This window comes from Hylobates moloch, unplaced genomic scaffold (genome assembly GCF_009828535.3).
Source record: "Hylobates moloch isolate HMO894 unplaced genomic scaffold, HMol_V3 SCAFFOLD_17, whole genome shotgun sequence".
Taxonomy (NCBI): domain Eukaryota; kingdom Metazoa; phylum Chordata; class Mammalia; order Primates; family Hylobatidae; genus Hylobates; species Hylobates moloch.
The window spans coordinates 72,074,749-72,093,779 of NW_026652292.1; the positions used below are offsets into that span (position 1 = coordinate 72,074,749).

General features: G+C 38.3%; 1 protein-coding gene across 4 annotated transcripts in view; it reads left to right on the forward strand.

The window, feature by feature from the left end:
* The window catches only part of BOD1L1 (biorientation of chromosomes in cell division 1 like 1), a 59,334-nt gene that overhangs the window by 16,823 nt on the left and 23,480 nt on the right, over positions 1–19,031 (forward strand). For all 4 annotated transcript variants that reach the window (XM_032135344.2, XM_032135347.2, XM_032135345.2 and 1 more), the window contains exons 7-13: positions 1,341–1,452; positions 2,079–2,217; positions 3,556–3,628; positions 5,669–11,804; positions 13,584–13,648; positions 14,807–14,891; positions 18,783–18,826. In XM_032135344.2, the coding sequence (XP_031991235.1) occupies positions 1,341–1,452; positions 2,079–2,217; positions 3,556–3,628; positions 5,669–11,804; positions 13,584–13,648; positions 14,807–14,891; positions 18,783–18,826 (6,654 nt within the window). The remainder of the gene's footprint in view (positions 1–1,340; positions 1,453–2,078; positions 2,218–3,555; positions 3,629–5,668; positions 11,805–13,583; positions 13,649–14,806; positions 14,892–18,782; positions 18,827–19,031) is intronic.

Consider the following 19,031-nt stretch of genomic DNA (forward strand, 5'->3'; position numbering starts at 1 on the left):
CAAGTGAATATCCCTTATCCGAAATGGGTGGGACCAGAAGTGTTTCAAATTTTGGAATTTTTCACAATTTGGAATATTTGCATATACATAGCGAGAAATCTTAGGGATGGAACACAAGTCTAAACCTGAAATTCCTTTGTGTTTCTTATATACCTGTGCACATAGCCTGAAGAGTATTCTATACAATGTTTTTCATAATTTGGTGCATGAAACAAAGTTTTGACTACATTTTGACTGCCACCTGTCACATGAAGTCAGGTGTGGAACTTTCCACTTGTGACAGCATGTCAGTGCTCAAACAGTTCAGATTTTCAGATGAGGGATGCTCAACCTGTAGTAGTGAAACTGGTAACAACCTAAATGCTTCACAGTATGGAAATGTTTACATCAAGTGTAGATCCAGTCCTGCAAAGATATAGTATGCAGCCATTAACATACTATTGAGATGGCAGTGCTGTTTACCTATTTCTTGGATTCAAAAATATTTCCAATTATAAAATGTACCACCGAATTAATAACAGCTTTTTAAAGAAAATTACTACCTTATTGTTACGTATGTAAATTGGTTTTAAGATAGCTTACAATTTCAGAAACATTAAAATATGAAAAGTTGTAAAATATGAAAAGTTCAGAATCAGGAAATATTGTTACACAGGAAAATGATTTGAAGAAACTACCCCAAAATGCTATTAGTGATTAGCCTTTCCTTCAGGCTTATCTTTTGAAAAGTTTACTTGGTTAGAAGTTATGTACCTGCTTAGGATTTTTGGCACTCTGGGCCAGAAAGGGATAGTGGGAGTAGCACAGTGACTGTGAATTCTTTCTGCTGTAAAAGACAACAGCTGCAAGTCCTGAGTCCCTTGGGTCCCAAGCGTATAACCAGCAAGTCATATATGTTGTAGAACTAGCCTATCACTTGAATTTTTATTTCAACTGTTTTCTATAAGAATAGTTGGAAAGTTATAAACACCTACCTATATATACTTGATGTTCATAGATATTTTCACAGCTATCTTTTTAATTGAAACAACCAGCTTATTTAATCACTTTTTCCCAAAATAATACCTTTCCCATTCTTTAATGGCATTCTGAAAGAGTAATGGCAAATTTTGACATCTGTTCTTTTATTCTGGTAGCTTCCAGATTGAAACATACACATACATATGTATGTATACACACACAGATAAATGTGTGTATATATGTGTAGTGTATGTGCATTTTTTCAGAGCCCATTAATTTGTAAGAATGTCTGAAGGGTAAACTAAAACGTTAAAAAAGACAGTTTTTCAGTGTGTTTTTGCCTTTGCCTAATAATCTGTTAGGATATTTTGTGGTTTTAGGCCAAAGAAAAAGAAGAGAGGCTTTTAAGAAGGCAAATCAATAGAGAGAAACTTGAAGAAAAACGAAAACAGAAAGCAGAAAAGACAAAGTCTTCAAAAACCAAGGGTCAAGGTATAGATGTCAACTTTTAATATTTTAAACTATCTCATATATTTCATTATTTTCCAGGTACTCTTACGTTACTTATGAGACATGAATATAAAATAAAAATGATCTAGTCTCAAATGTGGAAGATTTCCTTACATTTTAATCTCATGTGTTTCATCATTTTTCTTTTTTATTATATTGCTAAATCTAAATTAAACATTTTATCTGATACCAGCTTATGCAACTCATTTGTTAGCAGTTTATTTTTCAGTAATGATTGAATTATCACTGGAAAGTAGATGGTTAACACATGAGTTATCAACCCTTGCTGGTGATTAATGAAATTAATCTATGCTTATGTTAATTAAAATGTCAAACATTTCCCTGTAATATTGCGTTGAACAAAATTGTATTCCCTCTGGGCACTAATCCTATGTAATATACGAAGTCACACATACACTTACGTGATCATTTGAAATAAGAGAGATAAGACTTCTTCATCCAAAATATTATGTCTATTCCAGCACAACTTAAGAATATTAAAGCCATTTTGGCTTTAACAATGATTAGAAAAATCTTAATGAAAAATTAATATTACACTGTTTATAAAACTTTTCTGAAATACATTTTATTGATTGCTTCTTTTCTAGGCAGGAGTAGTGTGGACTTAGAAGAATCATCAACAAAGAGTTTGGAACCTAAAGCCCCCAGAATTAAAGAAGTCCTTAAAGAACGGAAAGTTTTAGAAAAAAAAGTAGCCTTAAGCAAAAAGAGAAAAAAAGATTCAAGGTACATATTTTATCTTGTCATGTTTCCCTTATAACATTCCTCTGGGTGCTTTCAGAAGAGAGGCATTGAAGTAGCAGTAAAGAGCTGTACTTTGGATGTGTATGTTACTGCATGTTTATGAAGGACCTTAGGGTTTCATGTTTAGTATCAAAATGTTAATATCTATAACATTTCTAAATAGTGTATCCTAATATTTTTGGGTGTCTCAGATCTTTTTGATAATTTGATAAGAGCTTTAGACCCTCTCCCCTGAAAAACGTACATGCATAAGCTAACGGTTATCCCTAGACTTTCAGAGTTTATGAATCCTCTAGAAGTTCTCTGGAGGTATTCCTCTTGTTGGCGTTCAGTAACCACTTATTTAGAATTATTATTTCCAGTCTTTCCATGCCGTTATTTTTACCAATATTCCATGATTCTCCCCCAACCCAGAATCTGAGCCAGATTCCTTGTTAACACTGCATTATCATTGTTAACTTTTTAAGAATTAGAAAGCTAGAGACCCTTGAGGGTAGCTATGAAGTCATGTGAGCCATGGGCTGCAATTTTGCTATTCCATCAAGTTGCATTTATGTAAATTTATCACAGACTTCAGGATAACTGATTCGATAATTTGCAGAACTTGGTAAGAGTAGTAAGCTCTCAAATTTCTTACTGTTATTACATCTCATCCTTATTGATCTGAATAAATAAGACTGCCCTCTTTACTCAAAAGATAGTAATTTTGAAGTGTAATTATGTCTCATAAAGCATTCATCTTTAAGCAACAAATTAGGAATTTTTGTTTCACCTGTACTTTCCTTTAGCACCAAGAACAGTTCATGCCACGTTTGGGATTGTGCTTTCCTTTATTGACCAATAATTGATAGGATTTAAATTGAAATGTAACAAGTCTCCATTTATCAGTCAAGTGTATAAATTATAGTAAACAGCTGGGCACGGTGGCTCACGCCTTTAATCCCAGCACTTTGGGAGGCAGAGGCGGGTAGATCACATGAGGTCAGGAGTTTGAGACCAGCCTGACCAACATGGTGAAACCCTGTCTCTACTAAAAGTACAAAATTAGCCAGGCATTATGGTGTATGCCTGGAATCCCAGCTAACTGGGAGGCTGAGGCAGGAGAATTACTTGAACTCAGGAGCGGAGATTGCAGTGAGCCAAGATTGCGTGATTGCACTCCAGCCTGGGCAACAAGAGCAAGACTCCACCTCAAAAAATAATAATAATAAAATAAGATAAATAAAAACTATAGTAAAGGAAAGATTTTTATTGTTTTCAACCTTCCTGAAAAATTTTCACATTTGATTCATGCTTTATATTTGACTCTTTTCCCCTTAGGAATGTTGAAGAGAACTCCAAAAAGAAACAGCAATCTGAAGAAGATTCCAAAGAAACCCTTAAAACAAGTGAGGTATGTCTTAATAAAACCTCATTTCAAATGCTGTTTTGTTAGATATAGGCTGTTTATTCCTTTGGAATAAAAGTTAGAATGTAATTTGACTTTTTTCAAGTCAAATAAAAAGTCACTTACATTCAGCATTTTTGAAACCCCATTTTGTTATGTCCCAAATTGCCCATTTTGTTGAGTTGATTTATATATTTGTCTTTTATCTAAGTAATAGCTACTTTTTTTGTCTTTTCTCATTTCTTATAATTGCAATAAGAAAAATGCCAGTAATGACAAAAAAAGAAAAAGGGAGGCTAAAATTAAAATCTAAAATCCCTCCACTATAACAAATTATCCTTTTTATTCTCTTTCATTCCTTATCCACAGGTCCATATAATTTTTTAGAGAACAAGTAATCTGGCAAACTGTTTTTAACATTTTACTCATTTCATGTTACCTTCTAGGCATCCTAATTATTTAATGATTGTGTAGTGTTACATTTAATGTACATACCATAATTTATTTAAGCATATCCGTATATTTTAGCACTTAGGTTGTTTCCAAGATTTGATCATTTTAAACAGTAGAAGTAATGTACAATGTTTTCTTCCCCCTTTCAGGATTAGTTTCATGGGACAAACTTTTGCTTTCACTGGTTTAAAATTCTTGTTTACGAAAACCACATTATCTGTAGTTCTGTGGCTAAACTATCTTAATATTTCCAGAGGGAAAAAGCAATATTAGTGATTATTTGTTCATCATCAGCAAACATAAATTTAATTTATTTACTCAGAAATTAAAGGTGTATTTAGAAGTATATAGTGATGGTTTAATGACATATTTTTAAATATTTAACTTTCTTTTATGATCATTCTCTATAAGAAATTATCTCATAAAATAGTATTCACATTGTTTAGAATTAGTTTTTTATTGTGAAGTTAGGTTGATGTAAACTCCTGTTAGTTCTTTGAGGAATTTTATTTTAAGCTATTTAATACGGTCTTGTTATGTCCTGGACCCTATTATTAGTAGAAGTACATTAATCTTTGTGTCGACATTTAAGGAGATGAAGTGTTAAACTGACCTAGAGGCACAAAGTTCTGTCTAAGAACTTTGGCCCATTATTTGCATAAGAATAATTATAGCTAGTAGTCAGTGAGTCATTATTGAAGTGGATTTAGTCAACATCCACTCATTAATATTAATCACCTACTTAGTGCCAAAACACAGGGCCAGGAGGAAGGTTTAGATGCTCTTGTCTCTCTGTATCTTTTTTTGAATACATAAACATATACATATGTTATATATGATATGGTTACTGTGAGTTATTGTGTACATTTGAAGCTTCATGTGTAGAATGTTGTACAAGTAGCCTAAATTCATGAGGTTTCCGTACATAATTCAACTTTCTAAATTAAAATATAGGAAATCTATATTTCAGTATATTTCAATTTTAAATTGCTTCATGTATTATGTTTTTGACTGAAAAGGACATTGGACTGTCATTTATTCAGCTTATATTTATTATTGAGTACTGAGCATTAGTGAGCTCTAGTGATTCAGAATTGAAGAATTCATAGACAAGTCAGTGCCTGTGATATACTAGAAGGAGTACTAGACTCGGAATGAAATAATCTAAACTCATTTCTAACACACCTACTTGTGGTCTGAGTGTCAAGTTATAGAATCATGCTGAGCTTCAATTTCCTGATGTTTTAATGGCATATTTTTAAGTATTTAACTTTATTTTGTGATAAATCTCTATGAGAAATAATCTCATAAAATTGTGTTCATATTGTTTAGAACTAGTTTTTTTATTGTAAAATGTGGTTGATGCAAACTCCTGTGAGTTCTTTGAGGAATTTAACTTCTTAAAATCAAGTTAATAATACCTATTTTTTAAAATCAGGTGAGTTTTTGACATCTACACAGGCTGTTTGCAAGAATTAAGTGAGATGTTACATATGTGACAGCACTCAACATGTTAAGTCCACCCAAATGTTATGTTTTAATCTAAAAATTGATTTTGATATTTCTCATATTTTAACCTTTATTTTCTTTCAGCATTGTGAAAAGGAAAAAATGTCTTCTTCAAAGGAGCTGAAGCATGTTCATGCAAAAAGTGAACCAAGTAAACCTGCCCGGAGACTTTCAGAGTCTTTGCATGTAGTTGATGAAAACAAAAATGAATCCAAAATAGAAAGAGAACATAAAAGACGGACATCTACCCCTGTTATCATGGAGGGGGCACAGGAAGAGACTGACACAAGAGATGTAAAAAGGCAAGTAGAACGCTCAGAAATTTGCACCGAAGAGCCCCAGAAACAGAAAAGCACGCTTAAAAATGAAAAGCATCTAAAGAAAGATGATTCTGAAACACCACATTTGAAAAGCCTACTTAAGAAAGAGGTGAAATCCTCCAAGGAGAAGCCTGAAAGAGAGAAAACTCCATCGGAAGACAAATTGTCTGTGAAACATAAATATAAAGGTGATTGTATGCATAAAACAGGTGATGAGACTGAGCTTCACTCTTCTGAGAAATGTTTAAAAGTAGAGGAAAATATTCAAAAGCAAAGTCAACAAACAAAGCTTTCTTCAGATGATAAAGCTGAACGAAAAAGTAAACATAGGAATGAAAGGAAATTATCAGTATTAGGCAAAGATGGAAAGCCAGTTTCTGAATATATTATAAAAACAGATGAGAATGTTCGTAAAGAAAACAACAAAAAAGAGAGACGCTTGTCAGCTGAAAAAACTAAGACAGAGCACAAATCAAGAAGGTCAAGTGATTCTAAAATTCAGAAAGATTTTCTGGGTTCCAAACAACATGGTATCACATTACAAAGAAGAAGTGAAAGTTACTCGGAAGATAAGTGTGATATGGACTCCACTAACATGGATAGTAATTGGAAACCAGAAGAGGTTGTTCACAAGGAGAAACGACGAACAAAGAGCTTGTTAGAAGAGAAACTTGTGTTGAAGTCTAAATCAAAAAATCAAGGCAAACAGTTAAAAGTAGTAGAAACAGAATTACAAGAAGGTGCCACAAAACAGGCAACCACTCCAAAACCAGACAAAGAGAAGAACACAGAAGAAAATGACTCAGAAAAACAGCGTAAGTCTAAAGTTGAAGACAAACCTTTTGAAGAAACTGGTGTTGAACCTGTATTAGAGACTGCTTCTTCTTCAGCACATAGTACACAGAAGGATTCTAGTCATAGAGCCAAGTTACCATTAGCAAAGGAGAAATATAAGAGTGATAAAGACTCTGCTTCCACCAGGCTTGAGAGAAAGTTGTCAGATGGCCACAAAAGCAGAAGCTTAAAGCATGGTAGTAAAGACATAAAAAAGAAGGAAGAAAATAAATCAGATGACAAGGATGGTAAAGAAGTTGACAGCAATCATGAAAAGGCCAGAGGTAATAGTTCACTTATGGAAAAGAAATTAAGTAGAAGGTTGTGTGAAAATCGGAGAGGAAGCTTGTCACAAGAAATGGCCAAAGGAGAAGAAAAGTTAGCAGCAAACACTTTGAGCACTCCCAGCGGTTCCTCCCTTCAGAGACCAAAAAAAAGTGGTGATATGACATTGATCCCTGAACAAGAGCCAATGGAAATTGATTCTGAGCCAGGTGTTGAAAATGTGTTTGAAGTATCTAAAACCCAAGACAACCGCAATAATAATTCTCAGCAAGAGATTGACTCTGAAAATATGAAACAAAAAACTTCTGCCACAGTTCAAAAGGATGAATTGAGAACTTGCACAGCAGATTCAAAAACAACAGCTCCAACTTATAAGCCAGGCCGTGGAACAGGAATTAATAATTCTGAAAAGCATGCTGACCATAGAAGCACCTTGACCAAGAAAATGCATATCCAAAGTGCTGCATCCAAACTGAACCCTGGGGAGAAAGAACCCATTCATAGAGGAACTAATGAAGTGAATACAGATTCTGAAACTGTTCATAGAATGTTACTGAGTGCCCCATCAGAAAATGATAGGGTACAGAAGAATTTGAAAAACACAGCTGCTGAAGAACATGTTGCTCAAGGAGATGCCACTCTTCAGCATTCCACAAATTTAGACTCCTCACCATCCTTAAGTTCAGTGACTGTTGTGCCTCTGAGGGAATCATATGATCCAGATGTAATTCCTCTGTTTGACAAAAGAACTGTTTTGGAAGATAGCACAGCCAGCACCTCCCCTGTGGATCACTCTGCTCTCCCTAACCAAAGTCTGACTGTTAGGGAATCAGAAGTCCTTCAGACAAGTGACAGCAAAGAAGGTGGTGAAGGTTTCACAGTAGATACACCAGCAAAAGCAAGCATCACTAGCAAAAGACACATTCCAGAAGGTCACCAGGCTACTTTATTGGATGGTAAACAAGGAAAGGTAATCATATCTCTTGGAAGCAAGTTAACGGGCGTGATTGTGGAAAATGAGAATGTTACCAAAGAAGGTGGCTTAGTGGACATGGCCAAGAAAGAAAATGACTTAAATGCAGAGCCCAATTTAAAGCAGACAGTTAAAGCAACAGTAGAGAATGGCAAGAAGGATGGCATTGCTGTTGATCATGTTGTAGGCCTGAGTACAGAAAAATATACTGAAACTGTCAAACTTAAGCATAAAAGAGGCCCAGGTAAAGTAAAAGACATATCAATTGGTGTTGAAAGAAGCAATGAAAACAGTGAGGTAGACACTAGTGCTGGAAGTGGCTCTGCACCCTCTGTGTTACACCAAAGGAACGGACAAACTGAGGATGTGGCAACTGGGCCTGGGAGAGTAGAAAAGACTTCTGTTGCCACTAGCACTGAAGGGAAGGACAAAGATGTCACTTTAAGTCCAGTGAAGGCTGGGCCTGCCACAACCACTTCTTCAGAAACAAGAGAGAGTGAGGTGGCTTTGCCCTGCACCAGCATTGAGGCAGACGAAGGCCTCATAATAGGAACACATTCCAGAAATAATCCTCTTCATGTTGGTGCAGAAGCCAGTGAATGCACTGTTTTTGCTGCAGCTGAAGAAGGTGGGGCTGTTGTCACAGAGGGGTTTGCTGAAAGTGAAACCTTCCTCACAAGCACTAAGGAAGGGGAAAGTGGGGAGTGTGCTGTGGCTGAATCTGAGGACAGAGCAGCAGACCTACTGTCTGTGCACGCAGTTCAAATCGAAGCCAATGTAAATAGCGTTGTGACAGAGGAAAAGGATGATGCTGTAACCAGTGCAGGCTCTGAAGAAAAATGTGATGGTTCTTTAAGTAGAGACTCAGAAATAGTTGAAGGAACTATTACTTTTATTAGTGAAGTTGAAAGTGATGGAGCAGTCACAAGTGCTGGAACAGAAATAAGAGCAGGATCTATAAGCAGTGAAGAGGTGGATGGCTCCCAGGGAAATATGATGAGAATGGGTCCCAAAAAAGAAACAGAGGGCACTGTGACATGTACAGGAGCAGAAGGCAGAAGCGATAACTTTGTGATCTGCTCAGTAACTGGAGCAGGGCCCCGGGAGGAACGCATGGTTACAGGTGCAGGTGTTGTCCTGGGAGATAATGATGCACCACCAGGAACAAGCGCCAGCCAAGAAGGAGATGGTTCTGTGAATGATGGTACAGAAGGTGAGAGTGCAGTCACCAGCACGGGGATAACAGAAGATGGAGAGGGGCCAGCAAGTTGCACAGGTTCAGAAGATAGCAGCGAAGGCTTTGCTATAAGTTCTGAATCAGAAGAAAATGGAGAGAGTGCGATGGACAGCACAGTAGCCAAAGAAGGCACTAATGTACCATTAGTTGCTGCTGGTCCTTGTGATGATGAAGGCATTGTGACTAGCACAGGCGCAAAAGAGGAAGATGAGGAAGGGGAGGATGTTGTGACTAGTACTGGAAGAGGAAATGAAATTGGGCATGCTTCAACTTGTACAGGGTTAGGAGAAGAAAGTGAAGGGGTATTGATTTGTGAAAGTGCAGAAGGGGACAGTCAGATTGGTACTGTGGTAGAGCATGTGGAAGCTGAGGCTGGAGCTACCATCATGAATGCAAATGAAAATAATGTTGACAGCATGAGTGGCACAGAGAAAGAAAGTAAAGACACAGATATCTGCTCCAGTGCAAAAGGGATTGTAGAAAGCAGTGTGACCAGTGCAGTCTCAAGAAAGGATGAAGTGACACCAGTTCCAGGAGGTTGTGAGGGTCCTATGACTAGTGCTGCATCTGATCAAAGTGACAGTCAGCTCGAAAAAGTTGAAGATACCACTATTTCCACTGGCCTTGTCGGGGGTAGTTACGATGTTCTTGTATCTGGTGAAGTCCCAGAATGTGAAGTTGCCCACACATCACCAAGTGGAAAAGAAGATGAGGACATCATCACCTCTGTGGAAAATGAAGAGTGTGATGGTCTCATGGCAACTACAGCCAGTGATGATATTACCAACCAGAATAGCTTAGCTGGGGGTAAAAATCAAGGCAAAGGCTTGGTTATTTCCACCAGTACCACAAATGATTACACCCCTCAGGTAAGCGCAATTACAGATGTGGAAGGAGGTCACTCAGATGCTCTGAGAACTGAACAAAATATGGAAGGTACCAGAGTAAACACAGAAGAATTTGAGGCCCCCATGCCCAGTGCAGTCTCAGGAGATGACAGCCAACTCACTGCCAGCAGAAGTGAAGAGAAAGATGAGTGTGCCATGATTTCCACAAGCATAGGGGAAGAATTCGAAGTGCCTATCTCCAGTGCAACAACCATCAAGTGTGCTGAAAGTCTCCAGCCAGTTGCTGCAGCAGTGGAAGAAAGGGCTACAGGTCCAGTCTTGATAAGCACCGCCGACTTTGAGGGGCCTATGCCCAGTGCACCCCCAGAAGCTGAAAGTCCTCTTGCCTCAACCAGCAAGGAGGAGAAGGATGAATGTGCTCTCATTTCCACTAGCATAGCAGAAGAATGTGAGGCTTCTGTTTCCGGTGTAGTTGTTGAAAGTGAAAATGAGCGAGCTGGTACAGTCATGGAAGAAAAAGACGGGAGTGCCATCATCTCCACGAGCTCGGTGGAAGACTGTGAGGGCCCAGTGTCCAGTGCTGTCCCTCAAGAGGAAGGCCACCCCTCAGTCACACCAGCGGAAGAGATGGGTGACACTGCCATGATTTCCACAAGCACCTCTGAAGGGTGTGAAGCAGTCATGATTGGTGCTGTCCTCCAGGATGAAGATCGGCTCACCATCACAAGAGTGGAAGACTTGAGTGATGCCGCCATCATCTCCACCAGCACAGCAGAATGTGTGCCAATTTCTGCCAGCATTGACAGACATGAAGAGAATCAGCTGACTGCAGACAACCCAGAAGGAAACGGTGACCTGTCAGCCACAGAAGTGAGCAAGCACAAGGTCCCCATGCCCAGCCTGATTGCTGAGAATAACTGTCGGTGTCCTGGGCCAGTCAGGGGAGGCAAAGAACTGGGTCCCGTGTTGGCAGTGAGCACCGAGGAGGGGCACAACGGGCCATCAGTCCACAAGCCCTCTGCAGGGCAAGGCCATCCAAGTGCTGTTTGTGCGGAAAAAGAAGAGAAGCATGGCAAGGAGTGCCCCGAAATCGGACCATTGGCAGGAAGAGGACAGAAAGAGAGCACTTTACACCTCATAAATGCAGAAGAGAAGAATGTATTGTTGAACTCCCTTCAGAAAGAAGATAACAGCCCAGAGACAGGGACAGCAGGGGGCAGTAGCACAGCAAGTTATTCAACAGGAAGGGGCTTAGAGGGGAATGCTAACTCACCTGCCCACCTGAGAGGACCAGAACAGATGTCTGGGCAGACGGCTAAGGATCCCTCTGTCAGTATTCGCTATTTGGCAGCAGTAAATACCGGTGCTATAAAAGCTGATGACATGCCACCTGTTCAAGGCACCGTGGCTGAGCCTTCCCTTCTTCCTACTGAGCAGCAGGGGCCTGAACACAACTTGAAAACCAGTACCACCAAATGTATTACTGGCCAAGAATCAAAAATTGCTCCTTCCCACACAATGATCCTTCCAGCTACCTACAGTGTAGCTCTGTTGGCTCCTAAATGTGAGCAGGACTTGACTATAAAGAGTGATTATAGTGGCAAATGGACTGATCAAGCATCTGCTGAGAAAACAAGAGATGGTAACAGCACAAGGAAATCATTTCCTGAGGAAGGAGACACAGTGGTTACTGTGTCTTCTGAAGAAAATGTGTGTGACATAGGTGAGAATCTGTACCTAATTGCAAATTTTAACATTTTACAAGGATGATTGTACAACAGAGTGCATTTAGGACAGTCTTCCAAAAGATGGTTTTGGTTCCAGAAAGACAAAATATCTATAAATTTTTTTATCATATCATAATGTTGCAAAATAACTCATCAAACTTGAAGGTCAAACTTCTCTAAAAGCTACTTGTGTTTAAAAGTTTAAAACCTTTGGCCCATTTCTCATGTGTGGGGAGAGAAAAAGCAGGAGGCTGAGGCATGGGAAGTCCACATTGTATTTACATGACTGCTGCAACTTACTAAACCTCTTTGACCTACAGGTTTCTTGTCAATCAAAAAGAAGAGTACCCTACCACAACCCAATGAAAGCAACATATTTTTTTTTTACCACCCTCATTTTACAAATGAGGAAATAGGGTCAGAAAATTTAAATAGCGTTCATGGGCCTCAGGTGACTTTTAGAGGAAAAATCAGTTTCCGAGCCTCCATTTCTTGTTGTATAAAATGGGGATAATAAGGTGGGATCATAATACAAAGGCAAACACGATTCCAACCCTCATCTGATTATAGGTTTGCAGTATTTATTTGTTCAGTCTGTTGGTTCCTTTGAATCAAAGGAGCATGTTATTTTTAACTGAGCTTGTTTTTCAGATGAAATGAGTTTCTAGTTTAGAATATATTTGAAAGTGAAAAGAAACATTTTTCCCTGCTGACAGATTTTGGACAGTTCTGGTCTTTTAGAAATAGTTAATAACTTTCAAAGATATTATCTCAGTCGTGCCTTATACGGTCCAACTTCAGATACTTTATACCAGTCCAGATAGGAGAAAAGTGGACAGTGACACTTTAAAGCATGACAATTGCATAGACTGGGATTAAGCACAGGATGCTGTAGGAACCAAAGGGTCCTCATGGGCTGGACTTGAAGGGGCAGAAGAATTCTTTTCCACTCTGGCTATATAAATTGTAGCATCCTGGACTTTTAACTGAAATAGACCTTAGCCATCATCTAACCCAGTCTCAGGAAGCTGAGGCCAATAGATTTAGTCTTGTATTATAGAGACTTAGGAGACTTTAAGAAATGCTCCAAGGGTTGAAACAAGTAACTTTACAAGTTTCTGTTGAATTTAGCCTGGAGTAAATTGAATGCTCCAGAAGTTTTTATGACTCAATCATTGCTACAATTACTCATTCCTCCTTTTTTCCTGAAGAAGTGAAAGTAGAAGGGTTTCCACAGAAGCTTCTACACAATCTACAGAAGGATATAAGAAAGAGGCAAGACCAGAGCAGAACTGAATCTTTCCACCTGAGAAAATTTTTTCTTTTTGTCTACCTCACAGTTTAACTTTGTGTTCAATTTTTCTGTGTTCAGTGTGAAGCAAGTAAGGTGAATCTGTTAATAAATCACCTTTACTGAGAATAGACCTTAGTGACTCAGAATATTTTTAAGAACAAACTTGATGGAGATCACTGCAGAAAAATACTTGGAAATGAAGATGTCTCCACAGATAATACTTTTGTCATTCTTTCTGGGCAGTTATCTTACTGTGCAAATAAGAATTTCACTCACCCAAAATGGGCAGATAATGCCTGCCTTTCATCTAGATTCTTTTTATACAACATATTCCTTTTGATCATTTTCTACTGACAGCAAAATAAACCAGAAAAGGAAGGTGGCACGGCATGTCAGATAACCACATTCCATTACTTTTTGACCCTGGGTGTATTTTGCAAGCAAATTCTTAAATTGTACTAAATGGCTTGAATTTTATTAGGCAATGAAGAGTCTCCACTGAATGTTTTGGGAGGATTGGAACTGAAAGCCAACTTGAAAATGGAGGTATGGCTTATAATTCAGCTGTGCTGAACTGTAAGTGATTAAATACTGTTTCATCACATATACACATATATATACTTATGTGGTATATAGCTCCTGTTCTCATTGTACTTATGACACTTAGTGTTGTTATTGCCATATCCTGTGGGGGAGAAAGCTAAGAACCTCAGTAATCTTAGTAAATAGTGCCATCATCAGTTCCATTTACTCAAGCCAGAAACACAAGAGTCACCCTCAGTTTCTCCGTCATCCCACATTTAATCTATCGCCATTTCTTACAGGTTCCATTTCCAAAATATAACATAAGTCCATCTATTTCTGTTTCTACAGTCACCACCCTAAGCCACTACTTCAGTAGCCTCTCCATTAGGCTTATTTCGCTCCAGCCCTCCTCTGGTGTGATTCACACAGTCCTGCAGGTAGTCTTTAGAAACATAACTTAGGCCCTGTCCGTGCTCTGCTTAAAATTTGTGGTGGCTTCCCATCATGCTTAGAAGAAAATCTGCTTTTTTTTTTTTTTTTAAGCATGGCTTTGGTGCTTTACACAATTTAGTCTCTATATCCTCTTTCTAGCCTGATCTCAAGGCACCATCCAAGTATATGTGACAAGACAGCAGTGAACATGGGGGTTATGAACACTACAGAGGAAACACAACTTGCCCAATAGTAGCAATAGGCAGGTAGACAGGAGGGCTTGCAAGGAGGATACTGGAATAGAATTTTGAAAGTAGAGTGGGAAATTTCCCAGAGGAGAAAAAAAAGAAAGCCTTCCAAGCAAAGAGAATGTTGTGTTCTAGACTCAGAGACAGGAGGGCACATGGTGTGTCTCAGGCATTGCAGTGGTTCACGGTGAGCTGTGGTGAGACTTAAGCCTGGAAGGGTGTGGGAGCCCATCAGGAAGAGTCTTGTGTGGTGTGCTGAGTTGGGGTTTTACCTTTAAAGCAATAGGTGAAGACCCATTGACGAATGAAATACGAGATTAAATTGATTTTTTGGCTTTGTTTTTAAAGGTTGATGTATTTATTTTTAAGTTCTGTGTACTCTTGAAGATAGGCTTTTATATTGTTTCAGGATGCTGTGTTTTTTGTTTAATTCACTTGAGGTTAGTCTTCTTGTAAAAACCCTGGTTAACTTATTTTTATCGTGCTTTGGATTTTTTAGGCTTATGTGCCTTCAGAGGAAGAGAAAAATCGTGAAATTCTGGCACCACCAGAAAGTCTGTGTGGGGGCAAGCCAAGTGGAATAGGTGAGCTCCTTAGAATGGCTGTTCACATTGTTTTTGTTTTTGCCTTGCATGTGGTATTACCTTTCTAAAATTCAATAGCTGATGCATAATAACATACAGGCTCTATTAATTTGCCTCTCACTTTTTAAAATAGATTAGGGAGAATTCTTTACTATTTTATTTTTAACATATACTTTTCCTCACGAAATGTCAATCAACCTTATGTAGGGTAATTGTTTAAAATCTGATCACCCCCAAATAATAATGCAAAACGGAAGTTGTTTTGGAGCAAACGCTTGCTCTATCTCAGAAATGTTTCTCCATACCCCTGCCTGTCCCCAGACGCTATTGCAGCTCACTTCCAAAAGGCTAGTCTGAGCATAAGGGCCCACTTTACACCATTTGCTCTTGTCTCTTGCTCAGGCTTTTGCCCCAGTGGCTGCACAGAGACTACTCTCAGCTTATATAACCTCTTCTTAGTCTCTCTGTGCAACATTCTTCACTGTGGACTACAGATTTTAAAGGAGAGCCTCAATATCAGAAAGGATAAAGGCAGGAGCTCTTAAACATTTTGGTCTCAAGGACCAAAAATTACTGAAAAATTACCGAAGACCCCAAAGAGATTTTGTTATATGGCTTATACCTGTTGACATTTGCCAAATAAGAAATTAAAATTGAGAAAAGTAAATGTTATGTCACTCTTAATATAATTAACTCACTATAAGTTAACAACTCTTTTTTCATGAAAAATAGCTAGATTCTCCAAAACAACCCAATTAAGTGATAAAAGTGACATTGTTTTGCATTTTTGCAAATCCCTTTAAGTCTGGCTTAATAAAAAACAGCTGTTTCTCATATCTATTTTCACATTCAGTCCTGTTGCTATTTATTTTTTTGGTTAAAGTAAATGAAGAAAATCCAACATTACAGATAGATGGTTGGGTTTTTGTTTTTTGTTTTGTTTTATTTTGTTTTGTTTTGTTTTGTTTGAGACGGAGTCTCACTCTGTCGCCAGGTTGGAGTACAGTGGCGCAGTCTCGGCTCACTGCAACCTCCGACTCCCTGGTTCAAGCTATTCTCCTGCCTCAGCCTCCTGAGTAGCTGGGATTACAGGCACACACCACCGTGCCCAGCTAATTTTTGTATTTTTAGTAGAGATGGGGTTTCACCATATTGGCCAGGATGGTCTTGATCTCCTGACCTCGTGATCTGCCCGCCTTGGCCTCCCAAAGTGCTGGGATTACATGCGTGAGCCACTGCAAGCCGCTGCGCCCGGCCAATGGTTGGGTTTTAGTAGCCTTTTCAGATAATTATGGGTACATCTTGGCCTCTGGAAAATTCCATTGAGCACTCATGAGTCTGTAAGACAAATAATGTTAGTTTGGCCCTTGTGGATTCCTTGATGGAAAGTCTCAGGAATTCCCCAGAGAGGCTGGACCATATTGGCTTAAGGAAATGGAATTGAGAAGAACTGTGACAGTGAGGAATTATTTCTAGTTTGTATTGCAAACATAATTGTGTATTTTCTTCCGATTCCCACAATATATTTTTTTTAAGTACTAGGAACTATAGAGTATGTGACCAAATTTAAGCCAGTCCTCCATTTTTTTCCACAATGTTAAAATGTCCATGCAAGTCAGGTGGAATAAACAGTCAGGGTGATTTTTATTGTAAATACTTCTAACAAAAAACTCTATAGGTATGTCCTTAAAGGGACTTTATTAGCTCACAAAACTGAAAAATTCAGGTAAAGCATAATCCAAGAGGATGCAGATAGTTCCAAAGACACATCTAGTAGAAACTCCATTTTATATCTTCTTCCTCATCCCCTGAATAAGGGTCATTGCTTTCTCATTCATAGCCTCTATTTTTAGCTTTGGCTTACCATTCCTGGCCGAAATCCTGAGACTTATTCTGATTTAGCATAAGTACATGTGTCCACCCTAAACTAATTACTGTGACCAGAGGAATGTAGCTTACTAGTTGACTTAAGTCAGGTGCTCTGTTCCTGGATCCACATGGTATTCCAGACCACAGTCTGGGCTCTTGGGAAAGGTGCCAGGAGGGCAACTGTAATGTCTACTGTAGTTGGATTGGCTCTTTAAATTATTTCCCTGACAAACATCAAGTCTGCTACCTGTGAGTACTAGGGAAATCAACATGGAAATGACTGATGGAAATAAGTCATTCACTGAAATCAACGTGCAAATAAGTAAGGTACTATAATAAAGATACGTCCTTGACTGTGGGAGTCAGCTTCCCTGAGGTAGGGCCTCAGGGAAGACTTGTGTTGGCTCAATCAATCTCTTCCCCCACCCCTCTCCTTTAATTATAGAAAGTAAGATATACAGAAATGCATAAAAAGTTTCCCACTCCCTATAAACACCTTCGGTACAATAAAATTATATTTATATTGTTCTAGAATTTTTTTTCACTTGACCATGTATTGCAGGCACCCATCATTACTTTATTAGCATATACAGATCCACTTTCTTTGTTTTAATAGCTAAATAATCATCCCCAATACGAGTTTTAGATCTTTTAGTGGCCTCGAGGTTTCTACTGTTACAGGGCTGCAATGAACTTTCATAATGCATATCACTACATGTGTTTTACCAAGTATTTTCATAAAATTGGATTGGGGGAGGGAGGGTCAAAGAATATACAGGTTAAGTATCCCTAATCCAAAAGGCTTGGGATCGGAAGTATTTCGAATTTCAGATTTCTTAGGGTTTGGGAATATGTGCATTATACCTCATTGAGCATCCCATATCTAAAAATTCAAAGTTGAAAGTTCCAGTGAGCCTTTCCTTTGAGAGTCATGTTGGCACTCAAAGAATTTCAGATTTTGGAGCATTTCAGACTTCTCATTTTTTAATTTGGGATGCTCAACCTGTATATGTTTTGAATTTTTATAAGTACTTGTTACTCATTTGGGGCTAAATATTGAATAATGAGTAGGTATGCATTAGGTGTACAAGGCAAAGAGAAGGGCAATAGATGTGGAATGATTCAGATTAAGTGAATAGTGCATATAAACCCTCACCCATGACTATCTGGGGAGGTTTGGGGAGTGGGAGCAGTTGAGGAGCTTCTTACACAAAACCATCTGAAAGGGTCTCAGAAGACTCATAAGAAGTGTCAGCCAGTCCTGGAAGACCACACCAAGGCTTGGTAAGTCATTTATACTGACATGTTAAAACCCTGAAGATGACTAATCTATTCAAAACTTGGACAGATACATTAGTTAAAATGTGCATGGGTGTTTTATACTACAAATAATTAACTTCTCATTTGTTAATTGTCAAGAAGCTAACATTTTTGGATTCTGAAGTCCATTGTTCCCACAGTTATATTTCAGATAACTTTACTGTGTTTAGGGACAGTTCAGTAAGAGATCTACTTACGTAAAAGGAAGTTGTTTAAAAGAAAAATGTGTGTTCTGTCATTGTTGAGTAGAAACAGTAGACTTTGTACTTCATGTTTCCAAAGAATATAAACAGACCATTGCTGTTTGAGGGGATAGGATCTAACTTTTCATTTGACGCTATTATTTTAAATGAACCAGTGTTATACTGCAGCCTAACAGCTACATTAAGGTCTTTTACTTTTTTTCTAAGCTTCAGATCACCAACATAGTTAAATCACTATAGTGATTTAAGATACCACTACCATTATTATAAAAATGCAGGCAACATTAATTTCTGTTGTCTTTTTCTGGTAGTATATTCTGGTAGTACAACATGGATTGATTGTGGGAAATAAGTGGTCAGATTTTTATAATTTATGAAAGCAGCTAAGCCACTTGGTGACATAGGGTATGTTCCCTATCCTAAAAATCTTCAAATTTGTTTCTCTGCATTTCAGACACAATATTCAGTTTCTTTACATCTCGTTTTTATTTTTGAACAGCTGAACTCCAGAGGGAGCCTTTGTTGGTGAATGAATTACTAAATGTAAGTCACTGTAATGGTTTTGATTTTTGTGGTTATTGGATTTTTTTATTTTATTTTTTTGGAGCGCTATTGAGGAGGAGCCATCTGGAGGGGTTGCCTGTGTATTTCTGTAGTAGCCAGAAGGCGTTTGGTAGTGTACTCTTCATTTGAGTTCAGCATCCTGACAGCAGCTTTCACTAGCTCTTTTCCATGTTCACCTATACCC